Below are 23,733 nucleotides of genomic sequence, written 5' to 3' on the forward strand. Positions count from 1 at the left end.
AAAATGCACAGTTTCACTTTAATAGCACTTTCATTCATGGGTGAATTTTGACTACCTCTCCTTTTCCGTCTCTAGCTTGTTTCTCATTCTCATCAATTTCCTTCGTCATCCTTGAAAAATTCTCAACAACAGCAATCCATGGTCTATAAACAAATTCAAAACCCTAATTTTTCTAGAAGAATCCATTACCTCTCTCCCTCATCTCTCTCTTCTCCACATCTCAACCAAATTAAAAAGCAAGCCCCCACTTCAAAACTAATCCTTTCACACTAACTGAACCATAATCAATACTAACATCATCATATTAACCACCACATAAAATATTGTTCAACCTATAAACAAAATTCAATGAGAGAGAGAAATCAATCATGTAAGCAAAGATGTACAGGAACATGTCCATCTACAACATTTACAACTATGGTAACACTTTGTATTGAGATGTGTGCTACTTTCAAGACGACAATAGCTTTGATTGTTACTATTGCTACCCCTCCCTTCGCCCCTTTGTTCATCATTATATTCTCACCACTTCTAGCTTTCTTACAACTAGCTACGGCAATGTGCATAATTATCAATCTCTATTGGCATGAAACACCATTAGGGCTAGTATAATATAATCAACATTCAGGTGATGAATTTTTCAAAAGGAGATGAGAAATACAAGAATCAAGCAAGGAATAAGGATTTCGGTTGTTGATAGATCTAGGATCTAGGAAAGCCACTACCCCTACCTTCACTCCATTGTTCATCATTATATTCTCATCTCTTCTAGATTTCTTATCGTTGGCTACAACAATGTGTGTGACTATCAATCTCTCTTGGTATGCACCACAATTAGGGCTAGCATAATATCTTCGACTTTCAGGTGATGAATTTTTTTGAAAGGAGATGCAAAGGAAAAGAATCAAGTAAGGAATTACGGTTTTGGTGGTTGATCGATCTAGGATCTAGGAAAGCAATGACATAGTAATCATTGATAAATGTCCAAAATGGTGAATTTCGACTATTTTCATTATCGATCACCATGTTAGCCTATTTTCCAATCACAATGTGTACTCTAATTAGTTTATTGTTAAAATTATAACAATAACTTTATTTTTCATCTCTTCTCAATCAAATTCTTTTGAGTTTGTTTGAAATTTGGCAGTACCTATATTGTAAAGAATTTTCTTATTATTGAAACCTAAAACAATGCATCAAAAGGAAACTAAAATCTATAGCCACTTCTCCATCCATAATCCCAAGCATTCTAAATCAAACCCAAATGACTACAATAGCAATAGTAAAAATGTACTCACAAAATTCAAGTAGAAATCATTCCTAAACACATATGTAATAAGGGTACCAGCATTTTGATTTCAAGTTCAAAAAAAAATCCACAATCAAAGAAGGGAACAAGACTGAAACTAAAGAAAATGATGTTTTTAATTTCCTTTAGCTCCACTATTGACAATAGCAGCCATCATGTTCTAAAACTTTTCAAAATTGACACAACCAAACTCATCACCTCTCACACAATCCTCCATGGAGCATTGATTCCCTAAGGGATACAAGACCTTGTGTAACATAGCAGACAAAAAGAGCCTATTCTTGTTCTGGTTACATAGTTCGAAAACATCTTGCAACTTGGAGTTGGAAAAGGCGCTTAGCAAAAGCCCAAGAGGAGTGGCACAAATGCGCACTCCTGGTAGTAATTGTTAAGTTTTTAGATAGAAAGAAAATAAGAAGAAAAAAAGGAAGAAAGGAGAAAAGAACACAAAGTCTACATTTTCATTAACTTCACTGTTAAACATTTACATAATTCGTAGTCCATATTTATAATAGAAAGCATAAGACATATTTCATAAATTAAGAAAGAATTTCTAAGATTAAGAATAAATTTCATCTCATAAATTAAGAAGGAACCTTATGCCTTAAATTAAGGAAAACCTTACCAATTCTACAATCCCCCTTGATGAGATTTTTTCTTAAGTTATAGAATCAAGACTTTTTTTTGTTTTTGAAAGAAAAGCTATTGTTTCAACAAGATCCTCTAATCTGTGAGAATCAACGGTTGGTGATTGCTTAAGGAGAATCTGTGGGTCAGGTGAGTGCACTGGAAGAAGTCTGGTGAGGAGACGATGACCAGATCTTGCTCACACCACTGGATAAGGTCACTAGTGACTGGGTTCTCTATGGAGACAGGTGGTGAGATTTAAAGGGCCTTGACACACCTATTGCAATTATGGCAATAGGTTTCTCAACAAAGAGAGTTTCAAAACAACAAAGAAAAAAAGTGAAAAAAAGTAAAAAAAAGTTGCTTCTAGGACTCAAACCCAAAGCTGAATTGAAGACAAGGAAGAAGAAGAAGAAGAAGAGGAATATAGAAGAAAAATAACTGTAGACCAAAACCCACATCTTTGGGACTCAAACCCAGAAGAAGGAAGATCTTAGGGACTCAAATCCAAAGCTTTGGAACGAAGAAAAAGCAGGGCTCAAACCCAGGTTTTAAAGAAGAGAAGAATAACGAGATGAATTCCAAAATTTTTAAGCGAAGAATAGAAAGACGAGGCCCAAAATTTTTAAGACTCTGATACCATGTTAAGTTTTTAGAAAGAAAGTGAATAAAGAGAATAAGAAAAAAAGAGGAAGAAAGGAGAAGGCTACATTTTCATTAACTTCACTCTCGCACATTTACATAATACATAGTCCAAATCTATAATAGAAAGCACAAAACATATTTCATAAATCAAGAAAGAATTCAAACCGCCTTGAATTATGGGATTTTCTAAGAATTAAGGAGAAATCTTATCCCATAAATGAATGAGGAATTTTATCCTTTAAATTAAGAAAAATCTCATCAATTCTAATAAATGTTAGAATTGATGAGATTTTCCTCAATTTTAAGAAGATTACTCCTTAATTTAAGGAATGAGTTTAGGAGTAATTTATGCAACTATATTATGTATTTTCCATTATAAATGTAGAAAGAGATGATTCTCATTGATTTCAATTAATCTGTACATGGGTATATATATACAATTGATTCCTATAATTGTGTTCTACTAATTAGGAAGAAATCCTAAATAAGAAATCCTAAATAAGAATACAGAATACAAAATATACAGAGAAATAATATAGTGATTGACTTTCCATAACATAGTGATTGACTTTCCATAACACTCCCCCTCAAGTTGGAGCATAGATGTTAATCATGCCCAACTTGTTACAAATGTAGTCAATCCTAGCTCCATTCAGAGCTTTTGTGAAAATATCTCCTAACTGCTCTTCAGTTTTGATGTGTCCTGTTGAGATGATCTGTTGTTGAATCTTTTCACGAATAAAGTGACAATCAATCTCAATATGTTTGGTCCGCTCATGAAACACCGGATTAGAAGCAATATGAAGAGCAGCTTGATTATCACACCACAATTTCGCAGGCAGGGAGGTCTTAAAACCTGTCTCATCTAGTAATTGAAGTATCCACATTACCTCACATACTGATTGTGCCATGGCTCTGTATTCGGATTCAACACTAGATCGAGAAACTACACTCTGCTTCTTGCTTCTCCAAGACACCAAATTTCCTCCAATAAAAACGCAATATCCAGTAGTTGACCTCCTGTCAACCTTAAATCCAGCCCAGTCGGCATCTGAAAAACATTCAACATTCAAATGCTCATGATTACCATATAGCAAATCTCTTCCTGGATCGCCCTTCAGATAACACAAGATTTGTTCCAAGGCTTCCCAATGAGCAACAGTTGGAGAAGACATAAACTGACTTACCACACTAACGGCATAAGCAATGTCAGGACGAGTGACTGTAAGGTAGTTCAATTTTCCTACCAATCTCCTGTATCTTTCTGGATCTTCAAACAATTCACTATCCCCTGCTAACAATTGTAAAGTTGGAGTCATTGGTGCGCTACAAGGCTTAGCACCTAATTTTCCTGTCTCTGTCAATAGATCGAGGACATATTTTCTTTGAGACAAGAAAATACCCTTCTTACTTCTCATAACTTCGATACCCAAGAAATACTTTAACAATCCCAAGTCTTTGGTCTGAAACTGAGTTTGGAGGAAGGTTTTAAAAGATGAAATACCTGCAGAGTCACTCCCAGTGATGACAATGTCATCCACATATACTACCAAGAGAATTAGACCAGCCTCAGATTGCCTATAAAATAATGATTGATCACACTTACTGTTTTGCATATCAAATTCCTGTACTGCTTCACTGAATCTCCCAAACCATGCCCTGGGATTTTGTTTCAAGCCATAAAGAGACTTCCGAAGCCTACAAACTTTACCCAACTCCCCCTGAGCAACAAACCCAGGTGGTTGCTCCATATACACCTCCTCCTGAAGATCACCATGAAGGAAAGCATTCTTGATATCCAATTGATGCAGGGGCCAATCATATGTAGCTGCTAAAGAGATAAACAAGCGAATAGAAGTAAGTTTAGCTACAGGAGAAAAAGTATCAGAGTAATCAACACCATATGTCTGAGCATATCCTTTTGCTACAAGGCGTGCTTTTAACCTAGCCACAGAACCATCAGGATTTACCTTTACTGTATATACCCATTTGCAACCAATAGCTTTCTTACCAGTGGGCAAAGGCAATAAGTCCCATGTATCATTAGCATCTAAAGCCTCCATTTCCTCTTTCATAGCATCACACCAGCCAGGATGAGACAGTGCCTCATCAACAGTATTAGGAATAGGAACAGAGTCTAAAGAAATAACAAAACACCGAGAACAAGAAGACAATTGATTATAAGAAACAAAAGAAGAGATAGGGTAAGTATATGAACGTTTACCTTTACGAAGAGCAATGGGTAAGTCTAGATCAGAATCATGATCAGTATGAGGTACAGGATCTCCCAACGAAGTAGCTGGTGGAGGATCTGAGTCAGGAATCTCCAATCTCCTGGAATAAACATGAACAACGGAAGGTCGAGTAGGCCTAGAGACAGAAGGAACAGGCTGTGGGAGAGGACTAGGCATTGGTTGGACAGTATATATTAAGAGATCATCCTCCTCCCCCTGACTCTCATACACAGATGATAGAGGAAAAAATGGAGTGGACTCAAAAAATGTGACATCTGCAGAAATAAGATAATGATTAAGAGTAGGAGAAAAACAACGGTACCCTTTTTGGAGCTGGGAGTACCCAAGGAAGACACATTTGAGAGATTTTGGATCCAATTTAGTAACCTGTGGACGAACATCACGCACAAAATAGGTACAACCAAAAATACGGGGTTCAATAGGGAACAAAGATTTTGTAGGAAACAAAGTAGCATAAGGAATATCCCCATTAAGGACAGAAGACAGCATACGATTGATCAAAAAACATGCCGTAGAAACTGCATCCGCCCAAAAGTGTTTAGGTACTTTCATCTGAAAAAGAAGAGCACGAGTTACCTCAAGAAGATGAAGATTTTTTTTTTCGGCCACGCCATTTTGGGATGGGGTATCCACACAGGAAGACTGATGAAGAATGCCATTTTGTGTCATATAAGGCTAAAATTGTGCTGAAAAGTATTCTTTGGCATTGTCACTTCTTAATATGCGCACAGAAATATTAAATTGAGTTTTGATTTCATTACAAAAGGCACAAAAGATAGAAAACAACTCAGAACGATTCTTCATTAAATATAACCAGGTAACACAAGAGTAATGATCAACAAAAGTAACAAAATAACGAAATCAAGTTTTAGATGTAACAGAACAAGGACCCCAAACATCAGAATGAACTAACTCAAAAGGGGATGAAGCCCGTTTATTGACTCTAGACACAGAAGGCAAACGATGATGTTTTGCAAACTGACACGACTCACATTCTAGTACTGATAAAGACTGAAATTGAGGACACAGCTTCTTCATGATAGACAAAGAAGGATGACCCAATCTACAATGAGCTTCAAGAGGTGTTAAGGTACTGGAGCAAACAAGCGACCGCGGTACATGATTTTCCAGAATGTAGAGACCACCTGACTCTCGCCTTCTACCAATAATCTGTTTCGTCGTAAGATCCTAAAACAAACACTGGTCAGGAAAAAAGGAAACAGAACAATTTAAGGTACGAGTAAGTTTACTAACAGAAAGTAGATTAAAAGAGAATTTTGGTAGACACAAAACAGAAGACAAAGAAATTGACGAAGTCGGGTTCGCAGTTCCAGAACCCATGACACAAGAAGTAGAACCATCAGCTAAAGTAACAGTAGAGGAAGTGAGATTAGACTGAAAAGCAGATAGAAGACTAGAATTACCTGTCATGTGATCTTTCGCACCAGAATCAATAACCCATTTGGATGAAGAAGACACAAGGCGTGTAGTGGATTTACCTGACTCAGCGATCGCAGTGACAGGGGAACTGGTAAGCTTTAGAGATGCCTGATACTAGGAAAATTGTGCAAAATCCTCTGCAGATACCAAAATAGTTTTCTCAGAGGAAGATATCAGAGAATTCTCTCTCACGCCATATTTGCCATCCGTGATCGCTGATTTTTCTCTGAAGTTGCGCATAATTATATTTTGTATGGCTGTGCTCATGACAATAACAACAAATGACTCCTCTTGAGTCTGATTAGAACTAGCCTCTCCATTACGCTGATTATACATTGGTTCGTAATTCCTCCTCTACTTCTTCTTCTATTACCTGTTGTCCATTTGGATTACGCTAATAAGAGCACTCTTGTGGTGTGAAGATTGAGTACTCTGCACGAAGGACCCGTGTGAACGTTTCATGCAAAGAGAAAATCTCGTAATCGAGAGAATCGAGATTTAGCAATCTCATACTCAAGGAAGGCCTGCAAGAAAACTCATAACAGCTGTTGCTCGTTGGGCTCACGAACTTTCACATCGTGACTAAAAGCAACAATACATTAAGTGCCTCATATACCCGTTTAAAATCCATAAAATAAGCCGTGAGAGACTTTTCCTCTTTCTCAAAGACGGTAGAATGCCTTACAAACATCATAAATACGGAGATATTCCCTTTACGTAATCTGAGAAAATCTAAGTAATCCATCAATTCCTTAACAAATTCACAGTGATTAATTAAACTAATTACCTCACTATGAATCGAGTTCCGAAGCTGCAAAAACAACCGAGCATCCTCCCTTAGCCAAGTTTGTCGTGTATCATCAGTGGGTGGATCTTTAGTAAGGTGATCATCCTTATCAATGCTAAGCAAATAAACCCTAACAGTCTTACTCCACTCCAGGTAATTCAAACCATTAAGTTTGTATTCCGTGATCTTAGTCATCACCGGAATCACATCAGAAATAACATTCTTATTGTCTGCCATTTGTTGAGACAAAGAAAACTAACCGAAACGCTAATCCAAAGTGCTTATAGCAGCAAAATAACCCAAAATCACAAATCAAGCAAATACCGAAATAGGATCTAAGAGCCAAACCTCAGAAGTCCTTTAATGGTTATACTGGATCAGGCAACAGCACACAATGGTAGAATGAGGGGGTTGAGACGACGCCGGCGATGTTGATCGAGGTTGAAACGGTCGGTCGGCGGCCAAGGTCTCTCCTGAGCTGGGTAGTGAGAACAAATAGTCACCCTAGATTGATGACCTGCTCTGATACCATGTAGAAAGAGATGATTCTCATTGATTTCAATTAATCTGTACATGGGTATATATACAATTGATTCCTATAATTGTGTTCTACTAATTAGGAAGAAATCCTAAATAAGAAATCCTAAATAGGAATACAGAATACAAAATATACAGAGAAATAATATAGTGATCGACTTTCCATAACATAGTGATTGACTTTCCATAACAATAAATATAAAATTCTATGTATCATGTAAGGTACACAATACAAGTGAATAAAATTTAGTCCTTTGAGATTTTGCATCCGTGGATGTATGTTCTCCGTAGCCGAACCATGTAAATCATTCTCTTGCCACTTTTCTCTTATCTTTTCTATACTTCTAATCTAAATTTTAACATGGCATCAAAGCCTAAACTGGAGATTTTCCTTAATTTTGAGAAGATTACTCCTTAATTTAAGGAATGAGTTTAGGAGTAATTTATGCAACTATATTATGTATTTTCCATTATAAATATAAAGTTCTATGTATCATGTAAGGTACACAATACAAGTGAATAAAATTTAGCCCTTTGAGATTTTGCGTCCGTGGATGTATGTTCTACGTGCTCTACCCATTTTTTTCTTTCTATCCTCTAACCTAATGTGATTCTAAGATTTTAAGATAAGAGTTGCAGAGATGAGAATGTTAAAGTGGATGAGTGGCCATACTAGACTAGATAAAGTCCGTAATGAGAGTATTAAAGAAAAGGTAAGAGTGGTGCCAATTGAAGATAAGTTGAGAGAAGGGAGATTGAGGTGGTTTGGTCATGTGAAGCGTAGACATACGGAGGCTCCAGTTAGACAAGTAGAGCACATTAGGTTAGAGGATAGAAAGAAAAAAAGAGGTAGACCTAAATTGACTTGGAGGAGAGTAGTACAACATAACCTAGAAGCATTACACATTTCTGAGGATTTAACCCAAAATCGTTCAAATTGGAGAAAGCGAATCCATATAGCCGACCCCAAATTTTTGGGATAAAGGCTTAGTTGAGTTAAGTTGAGTTGAGTTGAGTTGGATGTATGTTCTACGTAGCCGAACCACGTAAATCATTCTCTTGCCACTTTTCTCTTATCTTTTATATACTTATAATCTAAATTTTAACATGGTATCAGAGCCTGGATTGAAGTCCCCGTTTTCTTCTTCTTCATTACAGCCAGGGGTTGAAATCCCTACCAATGTAGTCAAAAGCGCAGCGACAAATAGGAAAGAGCTTCTCCATATGCAAAGTGAAGCACATTTAGTGAAACAATTGCTTTGTTTGCGCTTAAAGCGCAAAGCACAAGAAAAGCACAAAAGAAAAGCGCAAAGTGAAAAGAGCCTCAACTTCTAAGCTAACGTTAGAAGATGTTGAGATTAATTTAGATAAAGATATTAATGGAAATGGATCTTATTTTGGAGATGCTGATGAAAGTGTCGAGGACTTTCATGGAAAATCTAGTAAAAATCTCTAGGTTATGACTATGAATTTAAATGCTAAAAACTTTTGGATGTTTGATAATTTATTAAGGGTTTAAATTTTATATAAAGGATTGTATTTTCTTTGCATATTATATTATTAGTTAATTTTCTAATAATTCTTAGCTTCCTTTAATGAAGGGAGTGCCTTTTTTGCGCTTTCTGCGATGGAGTGATGCATCACTTTGAGTGCACCTTAAGGCTTTTAACTACCTTTGTCCCTACTCTTTTCACTTCATCAAAGCCAAGAGTAGAAGTCCCTACTCTAATTTTCTTCCTCAAGGCTAAGAGTTTGAAGTCCCTACTCTATTACTTCCATTTTTCTCCTCTATTTCTCAAGAAAAGAACCCAATGAAAAAAAAAAGAAAACAAAGAGAGAGAGAGAGGGAGAATTTACAAAAAATTAAATAACAAAAAAGAAACAAAGGACAAATTAAAAAAAATAACAATAAAAAGAGCCTTGATTCCATAACTTTAGGAAAAAATCTCATCAATGATAAGTGTTAAAATTGATGAGATTTCCTTAATTTAAGGAAAAGATTACTCCTTAATTTAGAGAATGAGTCTACTCCATAATTCAAGGAATTTAGGAGTAATTTATGGTCCTATATTACGTATTTTCCATTATGAATATAGAGTTTTATGTATTATGTAAGATACACAATACAAGTGAATAAAACATAGTCCTTTTGAGGTTTTGTATCCATAGATGTAGGCTTCTTCTCCCCTCCCCCCACACCCCGCCCCCCCCCCCCCCCCCCCTCTCCTCCCAAAACACAAAATAAGATCCCTTTTGGGGTGAAGTTAGGCCCATTCCATTTTACCAACGAAACCCATTACTTGAGTCGTTTGTTTTCATAGTAAATTGATAGTTCAATAGGATAAAGAAGGAGAACAAAGAAGATAAGTGCTTTGTCTCTCAAAATATAAATTAGGGTTTCCCCTCCCTTTCCTAAACACACCATTTTTTTCTTTTTATTTTAAATAAATGTTGATAATTGTTGACATGGAGTTATATGTCTTAATCAACACGCCAACTCAACAAAAATTGCTTGAAATTTCACCACATCCAAATGATGATAACATTGCAAAGAATTAAAAGCTAATTCACTTAACTTTCAAAATTAATAGTACATTATAAAATTACAAAAACCAAATAAGTTTAGGCATTTCTTTGTATTTAGGCCTACATTTTTTTGTATTAATTATGAGAATATAAACTACAACCGACTTAGGGAAGGGAGGTAACACATTCCCTCTTAAGTAGGGGTGAAAACTATTCGATTATAATTGGAAAAACCAAACCGAACCAAAACAATTCAATTTTTTTGGTTTGGTTATTTGGTTCAATCAATGCAGTTCAGTTATCCATTCCTAATAGTTTTGGTTTTTTGTTTGATTCGGTTTTTTTCAGGCTATAACCAAAGAAACTGAACATTTAAGGCCTACAGGCCTTCTCTTTCTCCAATCCAAGCCTTTATCCAACTCCAAGCCCAGTTCCCCCATATCTCATCCCTTGTCCCCTCCTCCTTCCCAGTCCCACTTCTCCATTTCTCTATTCTTTCCCTTCACTTCTTCACTGTAATCTAGGTATTTTCGATATCACTAAGATGTTAATACATAGATATATATATAGATATATATATATATATATATATATATTCTCCTATTCTAAATGAATTAGAACTCTAATTCTATAAGGATTAGGAATCCTATCCTATAGGAGTCGATCTCATAATTGGAGTAAACTTCCTCATTAAGAAGACTTCTACAACACTCTCCTTCAAGTTGGAGCATAGATGTTAATCATGCTCAACTTGTTACAGATATAGTCAACCCGAGTTTCACTTAGAGCTTTTGTAAACAAATCTCCTAGTTGGTCTCCAGTTTTGATGTATGTGTTGAGATAATCCCTTGTTGAAGCTTTTCTCGGACAAAATGACAATCAATTTCAATATGCTTGGTCCGTTCATAGAACATAGGATTAGAAGCAATATGGATAGCAGCTTGATTATCACACCATAACCGTGCAGGCAAAGAGGTCTTAAGTCCAACCTCATCTAATAATTGAAGTATCCATACTATTTCACACACTGATTGTGCCATAGCTCCGTATTCCAATTCAGTACTAGATCGCGAGACTACGCTCTGTTTTTTACTTCTCCATGTCACTAAATTACCTCCAACAAAGACAATATCCAGTAGTTGATCTTCTATCAGCCTTAGAACTTGCCCAATCTGCATCTGAAAAGCATTCAACATTCAAATGCCCATGATTACTATATAATAAGCCTCGCCCTGGAGCTCCCTTCAAATAACACAAAATTTGCCCCAAAGCTTCCCAATGAGCTGAAATTGGAGAAAACATAAACTGACTTACCACACTGACTGAGCATGCAATATCAGGACGAGTTATTGTAAGATAGTTCAATTTACCTACCAACCTCCTGTATTTTTCTGAATCTTCAAATAGCTTACCATCCTCTGCTCCAAGTTGGAGATTCGGGGTCATTGGTGCATTGCAAGGCTTAGCGCCTAATTTTTCAGTTTCTGTCAGTAAATCAAGAACATACTTCCGCTAAGACAAGAAGATACCTTTCTTACTTCTCATAACTTCAATACCCAACAAATATTTAAGTGGGCCTAAATCTTTTGTTTGAGAAACTGAGTCTAAAGAAAGTGTTTAAGAGATGAAATGCCTAAAGAATCACTTCCAGTGATAACAATATCATCAACATACACTACCAGTAGAATTAGGCTAGTCTTAAACTGCCTATAAAACACTGAATGATCGCACTTACTCGTTTTGCATACCAAAATCCAGTGATAACAATATCATCAACATACACTACCAGTAGAATTAGGCCAATCTTAGACTGCCTATAAAACACTGAATGATCACACTTACTCTTTTGCATACCAAAATCGTGTACTACTTCACTGAATCTCCAAACTAAACCCGAGGACTTTGTTTCAAGCCATAAAGAGACTTTCGAAGTTTGCAAACTTTACCCAACTCCCCCTGAGCAACAATCCCTGGTGGTTGCTCCATATATACCTCCTCTTGGAGATTACCATGAAGGAAGGCATTCTTTATATCTAATTGGTGCAAAGGCCAATCATGTGTAGCTGCTAGGGAGATGAACAATCAAACTGAAGCTAGTTTAGCTACAGAAGAAAAAGTATCAGAGTAATTTATCCCATATGTTTAAGCATATCCATTGGCTACGAGACGTGCTTTTAATCTGGCTATAGAACCATCAGGATTTGTCTTTACCGAGAAAACCCATTTGCACCCAATAGCCTTTTTACTAGTGGGCAAGGGCACCAGTTCATATGTATCATTTGTATCTAAGGCCTCCATTTCCTCTTTCATAGCGGCACACCAACCAAGGTGAGATAATGCCTCAATGACTGATTTAGGAATTTTTATAGAATTTAAAGAGGTAACAAAACATTGAGAAGAAGAAGAAGACAAATGATTATAAGAAATAAAAGAGGAAATAGGGTAAGTACATGTACGTTTACCTTTGCGAAGAGCAATGGGAAGATCTAAAGTAGGATCATGATCAGTGGTGGTAACTGGATCTTCCGACGATGAAGATGTGGGAGGATCTAAGTCTGGAGTCTGCAATCTCCTTGAATAAACATGATTAACAGGGGATCGGACTGAGACAGGGACAGAAGGAGCATGAAGAGGAGATTGTTTTTGTTTAGTAGTGTAGACTAAAAGGTCATCATCCTCCCCCTGATTCTCATACATAGATGTTTGAGGAAATAATGGAGTAGACTCAAAAAATGTAACATCAGCAGAAACAATGTAACGATTAAGAGTTGGAGAAAAACACCTGTATCCTTTTTGGAGCCGCGAGTATCCAAGGAAAACACATTTAAGAGACTTTGGATCCAATTTAGAAACTTGTGGACGAACATCCCGCACAAAGTAAGTACAACCAAAGATCCGGGGTTCAACAGGAAACAATGATTTAGATGGAAATAAAATAGTATAAGGAATGTTCCCATCAAGGACAGAAGATGGCATGCAATTGATCAAAAAACATGTTATAGAAACAGCATCGGCCAAAAAATGTTTAGGTACTTTCATTTGGAAAAGAAATGCCCTAGCTACCTCAAGAAGATGTCGATTTTTTCTTTCGGCAACACCATTTTGAGATGGTGTATCAACACAAGAAGACTGGTGAAGAATACCATTCTGAGTCATATAGTTCTGAAAGTGCTCAGAAAAATATTCTTTAGTATTATCACTTTTTAGCATACGTACAGAAGTATTAAACTAAGTTTTAATTTCAACACAAAAACCATTAAAGATAGAAAATAACTCAAAACGATTTTTCATTAAATATAACTATGAAATACGAGAGTGATCATCCACAAAAGTAACAAAATATCTAAATCCAAGTTTAGAAGTAATGGAAAATGGACCCCAACTATCAAAATGAACTAATTCAAAAGGGGACGAAGCCCATTTATTGACTCTAGGCACAGAAGGTAAACAATGATGCTTAGCAAACTGACATGACTCACATTCTAGTACTGACAAAGACTGAAACTGAGAACATAATTTCTTCAAGGTGGATAAAGAACGATTGGCCAATCTACAATGAACTTCAAAAGGAGTTAAGGTACTGAAGCAAGCAATAGATCGTGGTTCACATTTATCAAGGATGTAGAGACCTCCTAACTTATGCCCTTTACCAATAATCTTCTTCGTCGTAAGATCCTGAAACAAACAATGATCAAGAAAAAAAGGAAATAGAACAATTTAAGTTTCGAGTGAGTTTACTAACAGATAGTAAATTAAAAGAGAAGTTAGGTAGACATAAAACAGATGACAAAGATATGGATGTGGTTGGATTCATAGTTCCAGAACCAATGACACACGAAGTAGATCCATCAGCTAACGTGACCGTGGAAGGAGTGGTAAAAGACTGAAAATCAGATAAAAGAGCAGAATTACCTGTCATATGATCTATAGCACCTGAATCAATGACCCATTTGGATGAGGAGGACACAAGGCATGTAGTGAATTTACCTGACTCAGCGATAGCAGTGATTGAGGAGTTGGTAGGCTTTAGAAATGCCTGATACTGGGAGAACTGTGCAAATTCTTCTGCAGACACTGACATAGTTTTCTCAGAAGAGGAAGTCACTATAGAATTTTCTGTTACCATATTTGCCACCTGAGATCATTGATTTTTCCTTTGAAGTTTTAAGCAGTTGCGTTTTGTGTGTCCAGGCTCATGGCAATAATAACAAATGACTCCTCCTGAGTTCTGATTAGAACTAGCCTCCACATTGCGTTGATTGTTTCTGTGGTTAGTAATCCCTCCTCTATATCCCTGTTGTCCACTTATATTTCTACTAATAAGAGCACCGTTAGTAGATTGTGGAGAATAAGTACTTTCTGTATGAAGGACACGTGTAAACGTATCATGAAGGGAGGAAATCTCAGAACTAGAGAGAATCTGAAATTTAACAGTTTCATATTCTAAGGGTAAACCAGCAAGAAAACTCATAACAGCCATTTGCTCACGTTGAGCTTGTTGCACCTTTATATCAGGACAGAATGGTAACAGAACATTAAGTTCTTCATAAACACGTTTAAATTCCATAAAATATGCTGTAAGAGTTTTGTCTTGTTTCTCAGGTCGATAAAATGCTTTGCAAACATCATATATGCGAGAAATATTGTCTTTGCCAGAGTATAAAAATTCTAAGTACTCCATCAGTTCTTTAACATACTCACAGTGATTAATAAGGCTCATTACCTCACTATGAATTGAATTCCAAAGTTGTAAAAACAAACAGGCATCTTCTCTTACCTAAGTTTGCTTAGTATCATCATTAGGTGGATCTTTCGTGAGATGATCATCTTTATCAATGCTCCGTAAATAAATCCGAACAATTTTGCTCCACTCCAAGTAGTTTAACCCATTAAGTTTATTTTCAGTGATTTTAGTCATCACTGGGACTACATCAGTGATTATAGACTTGGTCTCACCCTCAGCCATTGCACCTTAAAGTCCACAAATAGCCCGAGCTATCAAACACCAGCAGATCCAGTGACCCGAGAGAAGCGATCCTTCAAACACTGCCAAGAACGCAGCGCCAAATCCAAACACGGACTGCAGGGATGGGATCGACTTGTCGGGGCGATGCTGGGGAAGAATCGCAGGACGTCAGGAGTCGTCGGAAAACACCACACGCGCAGACATGCGCCGGCACGTGGAACAGTGGCTGAAACACAAAAGTGGCGCGTGGAGGCCACTCGCTTCACGTCCGATCACCAAAATTTGAGGGACGGCCGATCGATACCTGGGCCTCCTTCTGAGGCTGGCTGTGAGGTATTTTGATAGTCCTAGGAGGTCCTCCTAGTTTACAGTGAGCCGATGACCTAGAACAGGGAACGGGAGAAAATTTTCAACGAGAAAAAAAAACTTTGGAACTAGGGACCTGAGGCTCTGATACCATGTAATCTAGGTATTTTCGATATCACTAAGATGTTAATACACAGATATATATATAAACTCAACTCAACTCAACTAAACTTTTATCCCAAAAATTGGGGGTCGGCTATATGGATTCGCTTTCTCCACTCTAAACGATTTTGGGTTAAATCCTCATAAATTTGTAATGCTTCTAAGTCATGTTGTACTACTCTCCTTCAACTCAATTTAGGTCTACCCCTTTTTTTCTTTCTATCCTCTAACCTAATGTGCTCTATTTGTCTAACTGGAGCCTCCGTATGTCTACGCTTCATATGACCAAACCATCTTAATCTCCCTTCTCTCAACTTATCCTCAATTGACACCACTCCTATCTTTTCTCTAATACTCTCATTACGGACTTTATCTAGTCTAGTATGGCCACTCATCCACCTTAACATTCTCATCTCTGTAACTCTTATCTTAGACGCATACGACTCCTTCAGTGCCCAACACTCATTACCATATAACATAGCCGATCGTATGGCTGTACGGTAAAATTTTCCTTTCAACTTATTGAGAATCTTGCGATCACATAAAACTCTCGTGGCACGTCTCCACTTCAACCATCCCGCTTTAATCCTATGACTAACATCCTCCTCACATCCCCCATCTACTTGAAGGACTGAGCCGAGATATTTAAAGTGATTACTTTGGGACACTACCACTCCATCCAAATTAACTCCTTCCCTATCACCAGTTTGGCCTTCACTGAACTTGCAATGCATGTATTCTATCTTCGTTCTACTTAACTTAAAGCCCTTTGACTCTAAAGTACTTCTCCAAAGCTCTAGCTTTCTATTCACTCCTTCTCGCATCTCATCTATCAGAACAATATCATCCGCAAACATCATGCACCAAGGAATACTCTCTTGTATATGTTTCGTCAATTCATCTAAAACTAATGTAAAAAGGTAAAGACTTATAGCTGATCGTTGGTGTAATCCAATTGAGATCGGAAAATCTCGTGTTCTCTCCCACTGTGCGCACAATAGTGGTTGCTCCTTCATACATATTTTTCAACACTTGTATGTACCTAATAGATACCCTCTTTTATTCTAACACACTCCATAAGACATCTCTTGGAATACTATCATAAGCCTTCTCCAAATCAATAAAAACCATGTGTAGATCTTTCTTCACATCTCTATATTTCTCCATCAAGCTTCTAATGAGAAAGATCACTTTCATAGTTGAACGACCGGGCATGAAGCCAAATTGATTGAGAGAGATAGAAGCATCATGGCGTAGTCGATGCTCCACAACTCTTTCCCACAACTTCATAGTATGGCTCATGAGTTTAATTCCCCTATAGTTCGAGCAACTCTGTATGTCTCCCTTATTTTTAAAAATAGGTACTAAAATACTCCTCCATTCATCAGGCATTTTCTTTGAGTTTAGAATCTTATTAAATAATTTAGTTAACCATGCCACTCCTATATCTCCCAAACACTTCCACACTTCAATTGGTATTCCATCGGGTCCACAGGCTTTACCCACTTTCATTCTCTTAAGTGCTTCCTTTACTTCTAAAGATCTAATATATATATATATATATATATATATATATATATATATATATACACACATAATATTCTCCTATTCTAAATGAATTAGAACTCTAATTCTACAACGATTAGGAATCCTATCCTATAGGAGTCAATCTCATAATTGGAGTAAACTTACTCATTAAGAAGACTTCTATAACATTCACTTTCCTCACAAATGCCTCTCAAGCCTCGACCATCAATTCTTCACACAAATTCTTCACACTCAAATTTTTCACTCCTGAATCCCTTGTCTCATCATTGGCTATTAGAGACCATCTGTGTGTCATGAGACCATGAGTGACATGCAACAATAGGCTCATAGACCCGACACCTAAATGGACTCACATGCAGCCTTGCCTCCTCGTTTCAAAACTTAGAGATAGACACCTTTCATGCCTCTTCATTCTTCCTCCATTTACTCGATCTATGGGTATGCAAGTCACTCTTCTTTCACGCCTCAGATCATTGCCTTCATCATCTGGGTTCTGCAATTCTGGGTTCAAGGCTTTTGAAAGTCTACTTTTGCTTCTGTGTAGCTTCCTACTCCTTTGGTGCTCCAATTTTTATGCATTTCTTCTTTGCGATAGAATTTGTTGTTGATTTATGGATGGTTTAATTTGTTGATTTTTTATTTGAATGTTGAATCAAAGATAGATTTTTGAAGCAGAATATGTGAATGGAACAAAATACATTTTAATAGAAGAACCGATGTCAGTTTGGTTCAATTTAGTTATGCCTACATTTTCAATTCGGTTCGGTTTAGATTTTTAATGAATTTTGGTTTTCGATTTTTTGGGTTCGATTCAAAACCGAACCAACTGATTACACAACCACTCTTTAGTAGCACAAACAAGCCCTAATTTTTGAAGGAAAAATCTTTAGTTTTTGGTCCCTCCTTTTACTACTTTCTCACAAATTGACTATAGCAACCATTATTGTGAGCTGTGAAGTGAACTAGTGAAGCCTATAATATTACTTGATAATTCATGAGAGTTTCACCAATTCTCATAAAGCCTTCAGAATATTTAATAGAAAAACTGAGAAGTGTACTAAGTTAAGCACATAGTACCACGTCTGATTTGGATCTTAACTACAGTAATTCAAGAAATACACATGGAACTCCACATGTTGAAGTTACTAACCGGAATGGATGCTCAGATGTATAGAATTCTGGCTTATTGGCTTTAGCAATCACAACATCAAAAAGTTCCCTCCACGAGTCTCTGCAACCTAAAGAATCCTAACAAACAAGTCAAAGTAAGCCACAGAAACCTACTATCAATTTACAGTATGTGACATTGGGGGCAGCAATGAGATCATTAGTAGTGCAAAATGTTAAGTGGTAGCAAATCAATATATTAACAAATAGACAAACAAACATGCAAAATCTGATTCTGAGCAGTTAGTCAATTAAGTTTCCACACCATTTTGAGCTTCTTATGTTTCTAACACAAGCACTAAAATCAATGTAAAAATGAATTCAGGAGCATTTCTCTATCTATCTCATTTTTATGAAATAAGTCTTAACTTAATTTTAGTTTTTTCCATTCCTCATCCATAGAAGCAGATAATTATGCTTGAAGAAAAACATGAATTCATCTGTAATTAAATATCCTCTACATGAGTAACGCAAAGAAATTTTCCAGCATGCAAAATATTCTCACAGAAAAAAACACCTTAAAGACCTCTAGATGCAAAAGAAATTGAAACGTTAAACTTGCACACTGCATCTGCAATGGTGAAAACAACTCAAATGATGAACTTGCAGGTGCATTCACCCAAATACAAGCACAAGAACAAATGCTCACAGAGAAAGTCTGACACACATGCACACATGCAAAAACAGGCAGGGAGTGAAAGCGAGAGAGTTCAGATTTTTCTTTCCCCTTCCTTGTTCCTACACAATGTCTTCCATCATCTGCACACTATATATAGATTGGTTGTTACATGATTTATGCACGTGAACACTTCAATCATATACATACACTTGATGCAAATTTACAAGATCCTCTCCAATATTTCAAAAGAACGGCTTCCAAAAATGAGAAGCAATTAGAATCTATATTAGCATGAAACATCAAACAGATTCATTTCTCAATATTTAGAATTATTAAGCATCAATGATAAAAACAGATTTCACATTCAATTGATCTTTAATATTTTTTACAGCAAAGCAACTACACGAACACCTGAAAGAGTTATTTTAAAAAAGAAATTGACTTTTAAAGCAATCAGATGCCAGCATCCCTTGAGACTACAGAGTGGAGTATGTAATATAACATTAATCCTTTAATTTTAGTGTCTGAAGACAAAGATGACTGTAATCCTGTGAGAAGATTACCTCCAACATAAAATCCATGCCTCCATCCACAAAATAATAAGGAGAGTTAGTCAACAAAAAGAGCTTCTTCCCCTTCTCTCTCAGCATCCTAAGAAAGTGAAGTAACTGGCCCTGAAATATCCACCCACTTAAGGACAGGTCAAAAGCCTTGAGGAGAAAGACCAACTCAACCTAATGGTAAGAACAGAGTAAAAGACATTATATGGCCACCATAAGTAAAAAGTTGGAACATACATTTTTCACAAGATATTTACAAGGATCAGAAAGAATTCCTCTGTGAACCAACCCACTACGATGAACATGTTGAATTGCACGATTTACATCTTGATAGATGTATGACGCATCAAATTCCAGCTTAGCATCAACAAAATGTTGCACTATATCTGCAATCAGGCATGCCTGCAAAATATAAATAAGAACACAAATATTCAAGGATTTCAAGATGGGGGAAAAGACCTTTGCAATTCATACAACCTGAAAAGTTTCTAGAAAGAGCCTATTTCTAAATAAGATTATACACTTATACTAGAATCAAGAAAGGAATTTTGGTAACTGAGTTGAGATCATGTAGTCATATAATTCTCAAAGATAATGAATTTGAAATTTGGAGGATATAAAAGAAGAAACTGCAATTTTTGTCGATGGAGGATTCTTGCATTTGCAAACCTTTGTGAAAATGCCAACAAGGATGGCAATAATGTTCCAGTTTCTGTATCCAAAGATAATGAGATGAAGACCATAAACATTTGCTTCTCATAATAGAACAAAATGGTCCACCTCTTGAGATTACACAATGTCATTTAAGTCAAAACCTATGGAAGTACTCAGTTATATAGATTAAATTAAAAAGTCCATCCATGGTGTCACAATTATCATTGACACTGAAGCATTATCTCAAGGAAAGGCCTGAGAACAAGTTTCACAGATTCAGCCAACTGAGGTCCTGATTCATAAGCCCCAACCAATCTCTCTCTCTCTCTCTCTCTCTCTCTCTCTCTCTCTCTCTCTCTCTCTCTCTTACACACATGGAGAGGATCACTTGGTTGTGATTGCAATTATGCTGAAAGGAGCTGTACAATGTATTGTGATTAGATATGCAGACATGTGTATTTGACAATCAAAAAATAGAATTGGCATTTACATGGACAGATGCACACATCTTTTTGTGCTTCTTCCTAACAAATGCTTCCAAATTTCCCAAGACAGGATATATTAGATATGCATCTAATTTCATGATATCATGTTTAGGTTGTAGTTACAATTGGCATTATCAAAAGTCCACTACATTTTTTCCCTGCAAGTTATAATGAAAAATAAAGCAAAACTAACCTCACTAAAGCAAAAGAAATCCATCAAGCCAACAAGCCCTCGTGCTTGGTCACGACCAATGTGTCGCGTGCCATATATTTGTTCTATTTCTTTCAAACTTAGCTGTCATAATAAAAAAAAATAATAATAATAGTAATAATAACAATAATAAACAAAAAAGAAAGAAAGATAGGGTAAGCAACGGAATTTGCAATAAGAAGCATATAAATCATCAATCAGTAGCTACACCACATAACTATAGTATTTTCTATCCAAGGGTACCATATGAAATCCTCTACACCATTATCCCACCAAATTCTTTTTATATAAAGAAGCCTAATGTTTGTGGCAGTCGTAGTTATGGGGGACCAAGGTGGGATCTCATCCTATCCAAGATAATGAGATGGATAAGAAGGAAAGGTTAAAGGGAAATGGATGGTAAGGCAATCCTAGGGAGAATACAGTCTAAGTAGCATTGAAATATAGGATATCAAATAGAGGACATGAGTGGGATTTAAAGCTAGTGAGGAAACTTTTGCAAGTGATTACACCATCAAGAGAATATCATTATAGGAATTTAAGCTTTTACAATTATGACAAGTATTGAGGCCACACAAAACAATCATTGCCTTGGTATAGCCAAGTATGGGAAAAAAAAAATTATTCATGTGCTCTTCTATTGATTCCAAGAATGAAGAATAAGCAAAACATGTTTAATATCCTTAGTAGAATGATTCTGAATGGAGTTCAAGAGAGTCTCATACATGGTGTCAAATTGAGTCCAAGTAGGTCATTGTCAGCAAATAAAATTAGCTATAAAAGCCTCATCATTAGTAATTTAAGTGAGTATGTAACAAATGTGGTAACTACTAGCTAATTGCAAACACTTATAACAAGAAAGCTTCAGATCAGAAAATAAGCAGAAGGGATACCTTGCGACGCCCATAGTAGCATCCATCAGGCTCAATCGACCCAAAGAAATCCAACTTCAATAGACAACCATTTTTCTTGTCATAGTAGAGGCCTCTAATGGGAAAATTCTTATCATAACAGAAATTCATGCATATCTCAGGGTACCTAAACTGCATTGATGACAAAAACAAAAAAGGGAAGAACAAAAAAATAGACACGCATTCTAACAGCATTGCATAATTTTAGCGGCAACAAAAAGCAACGAATACCCTAAACTAACCTCATTAACCATATGTTCCTTCGCAAGATCATATATCAAATTCTGTAAGTTAGAAGAGTAATGTGCCAAAGTATAGTCGTAATCAAATCCATAAACTTGGATGTGATCCAGCCGCATGTTCTTATTAACATATATGCCTAATGAATCAAATAAGGACAATTAAAACACACATTTCAGAAACAAAAACTTTAAAAAAAAATCTCTAAGTTCAGATATTACAGAACCTTTAGGATTCATTTTCGGCGATCCCTTAAGGGTCTCGGGAATCTTGAGAAAGCTTTGTTTTGCTGCATCAAATTCACGGCGAATTTTCGCTATTTCATCAACATCAAGAGTTGAATTTGCGCCTACTTCAGCTCGCATATCTTCCTCCAATTTCGACAGTGTTGAATTGACGGCATTATAGCTACGACGGGTTCCTCCAAACCCTAAGTTGAGATAAGCTCCAGAAGAAAAAATGCTTGTCCTCTGCAAGGGAAGGAAGATGAAATCTTAGAACAAAGATGTGTAAGGTGAAAGAGGAGAGAGAAGAGCTACATGGATCGAAGAACCAGCTTACAGCAACGAGCCTACGAAAGGAAGCCATAACACACAAGCTGGGCACCGGGCACCATTTAAACGAACAACGCGTAAAATTCCGTTTATTTGCCATTATTATCTAGGGCAAATCATAAAATCTATATCTTAATTTTTATCTATCTTTTTAAATAATTTAGTAGAATTTGATATGGTCAAAATTTACTTAAATAATTTAATTTATAAGATTTTATTTTTTTTAATAATTTAATCTTTAAATTTTTATTTTATTAATAATTTAACCCTTATATTTTATAATATGAGTTTTATTGAATTAAAAAATTTTAAATTTAAATTATTAAAATATAAATTAATTATTTTAATGTCCTTATAAATTTTAATTAATTATAAAATTATCTATATATTTTATAAATTAATTCGTAAATATTATAATTATTTATAAATAAACCTTTATAATTTTATAAAATTCTATTTATGTCATTATTTATTATATTATATTATTATACATTTTTTTAAGAAAAAAATGAAAATAGATGCAAATTATTATTAAAATGAAACTTTAAGGATAAAATTAGTTTTAAATTGAAAATAGAATTAAAAGTGTTTTAGTATATTTACAAAATTTAATGAGGAATTATTGTAATTCTAAAAGTATTTTAAATATTAAATCTCATGAACTAAATTATTTAATTTTAAAAATTTAGGTATCTTTCAAATTTGCAAGTGGCTTCTATATAGAAAATATAAATTGACTTTATATTGATTGATTACAATATAGTATTAATTTGATTTGATTTAATTCATAATTTGCATCTGTTTAACATTTTTTACAAATAAAAATTAATTTATTGTAATTTTGTTGTATTTAAAGAGTAAAAAAGGTAAAATAAGAAGTAATAATGATAAATTAAGCTACAAAATAAATTTATTATGAGATATAACGGTTTATTTTTAAATTATAATTTAATTAGCCATTAATGGGTGAGTAACTGAATTATAAATCAAATAGGAAAGACATTAATGAATTAGCTAGAAAAAGAAATAGAGAAATAAGTGGAGGCTCAAGAAAACGACAACTTAAATAAATAATATTAATATATTTATTTGATTTGTTTTAATTTAATTCTTAATTTATGTCATTTTAACTCTTTTAAAAATTAATTTATTTTAATTTTGTTTTTTTTACTCTTAAATATATGGTCAATAATGAAGTGAGAAAAGAAAAATAAGAACTAATAG

General features: G+C 35.5%; 1 protein-coding gene across 2 annotated transcripts in view; it reads right to left on the bottom strand.

Annotated features, from left to right (window-relative positions):
- The window catches only part of LOC110659833 (uncharacterized), a 42,047-nt gene extending 19,427 nt beyond the window's left edge, over nt 1-22,620 (bottom strand). For both annotated transcript variants that reach the window (XM_021817887.2, XM_021817886.2), the window contains exons 1-8: nt 22,517-22,620; nt 22,182-22,425; nt 21,958-22,094; nt 21,698-21,847; nt 20,787-20,888; nt 19,692-19,856; nt 19,458-19,568; nt 18,259-18,356 (exon numbers count right to left, since the gene is read on the bottom strand). In XM_021817887.2, coding sequence (XP_021673579.1) covers nt 18,259-18,356; nt 19,458-19,568; nt 19,692-19,856; nt 20,787-20,888; nt 21,698-21,847; nt 21,958-22,094; nt 22,182-22,425; nt 22,517-22,609 — 1,100 coding nt within the window. In that variant the 5' untranslated portion in view covers nt 22,610-22,620. The remainder of the gene's footprint in view (nt 1-18,258; nt 18,357-19,457; nt 19,569-19,691; nt 19,857-20,786; nt 20,889-21,697; nt 21,848-21,957; nt 22,095-22,181; nt 22,426-22,516) is intronic.
- Between the last annotated feature and the right edge of the window lie 1,113 nt (nt 22,621-23,733).

The sequence above is a fragment of the Hevea brasiliensis genome, chromosome 3, assembly GCF_030052815.1.
Source record: "Hevea brasiliensis isolate MT/VB/25A 57/8 chromosome 3, ASM3005281v1, whole genome shotgun sequence".
Classification (NCBI taxonomy): domain Eukaryota; kingdom Viridiplantae; phylum Streptophyta; class Magnoliopsida; order Malpighiales; family Euphorbiaceae; genus Hevea; species Hevea brasiliensis.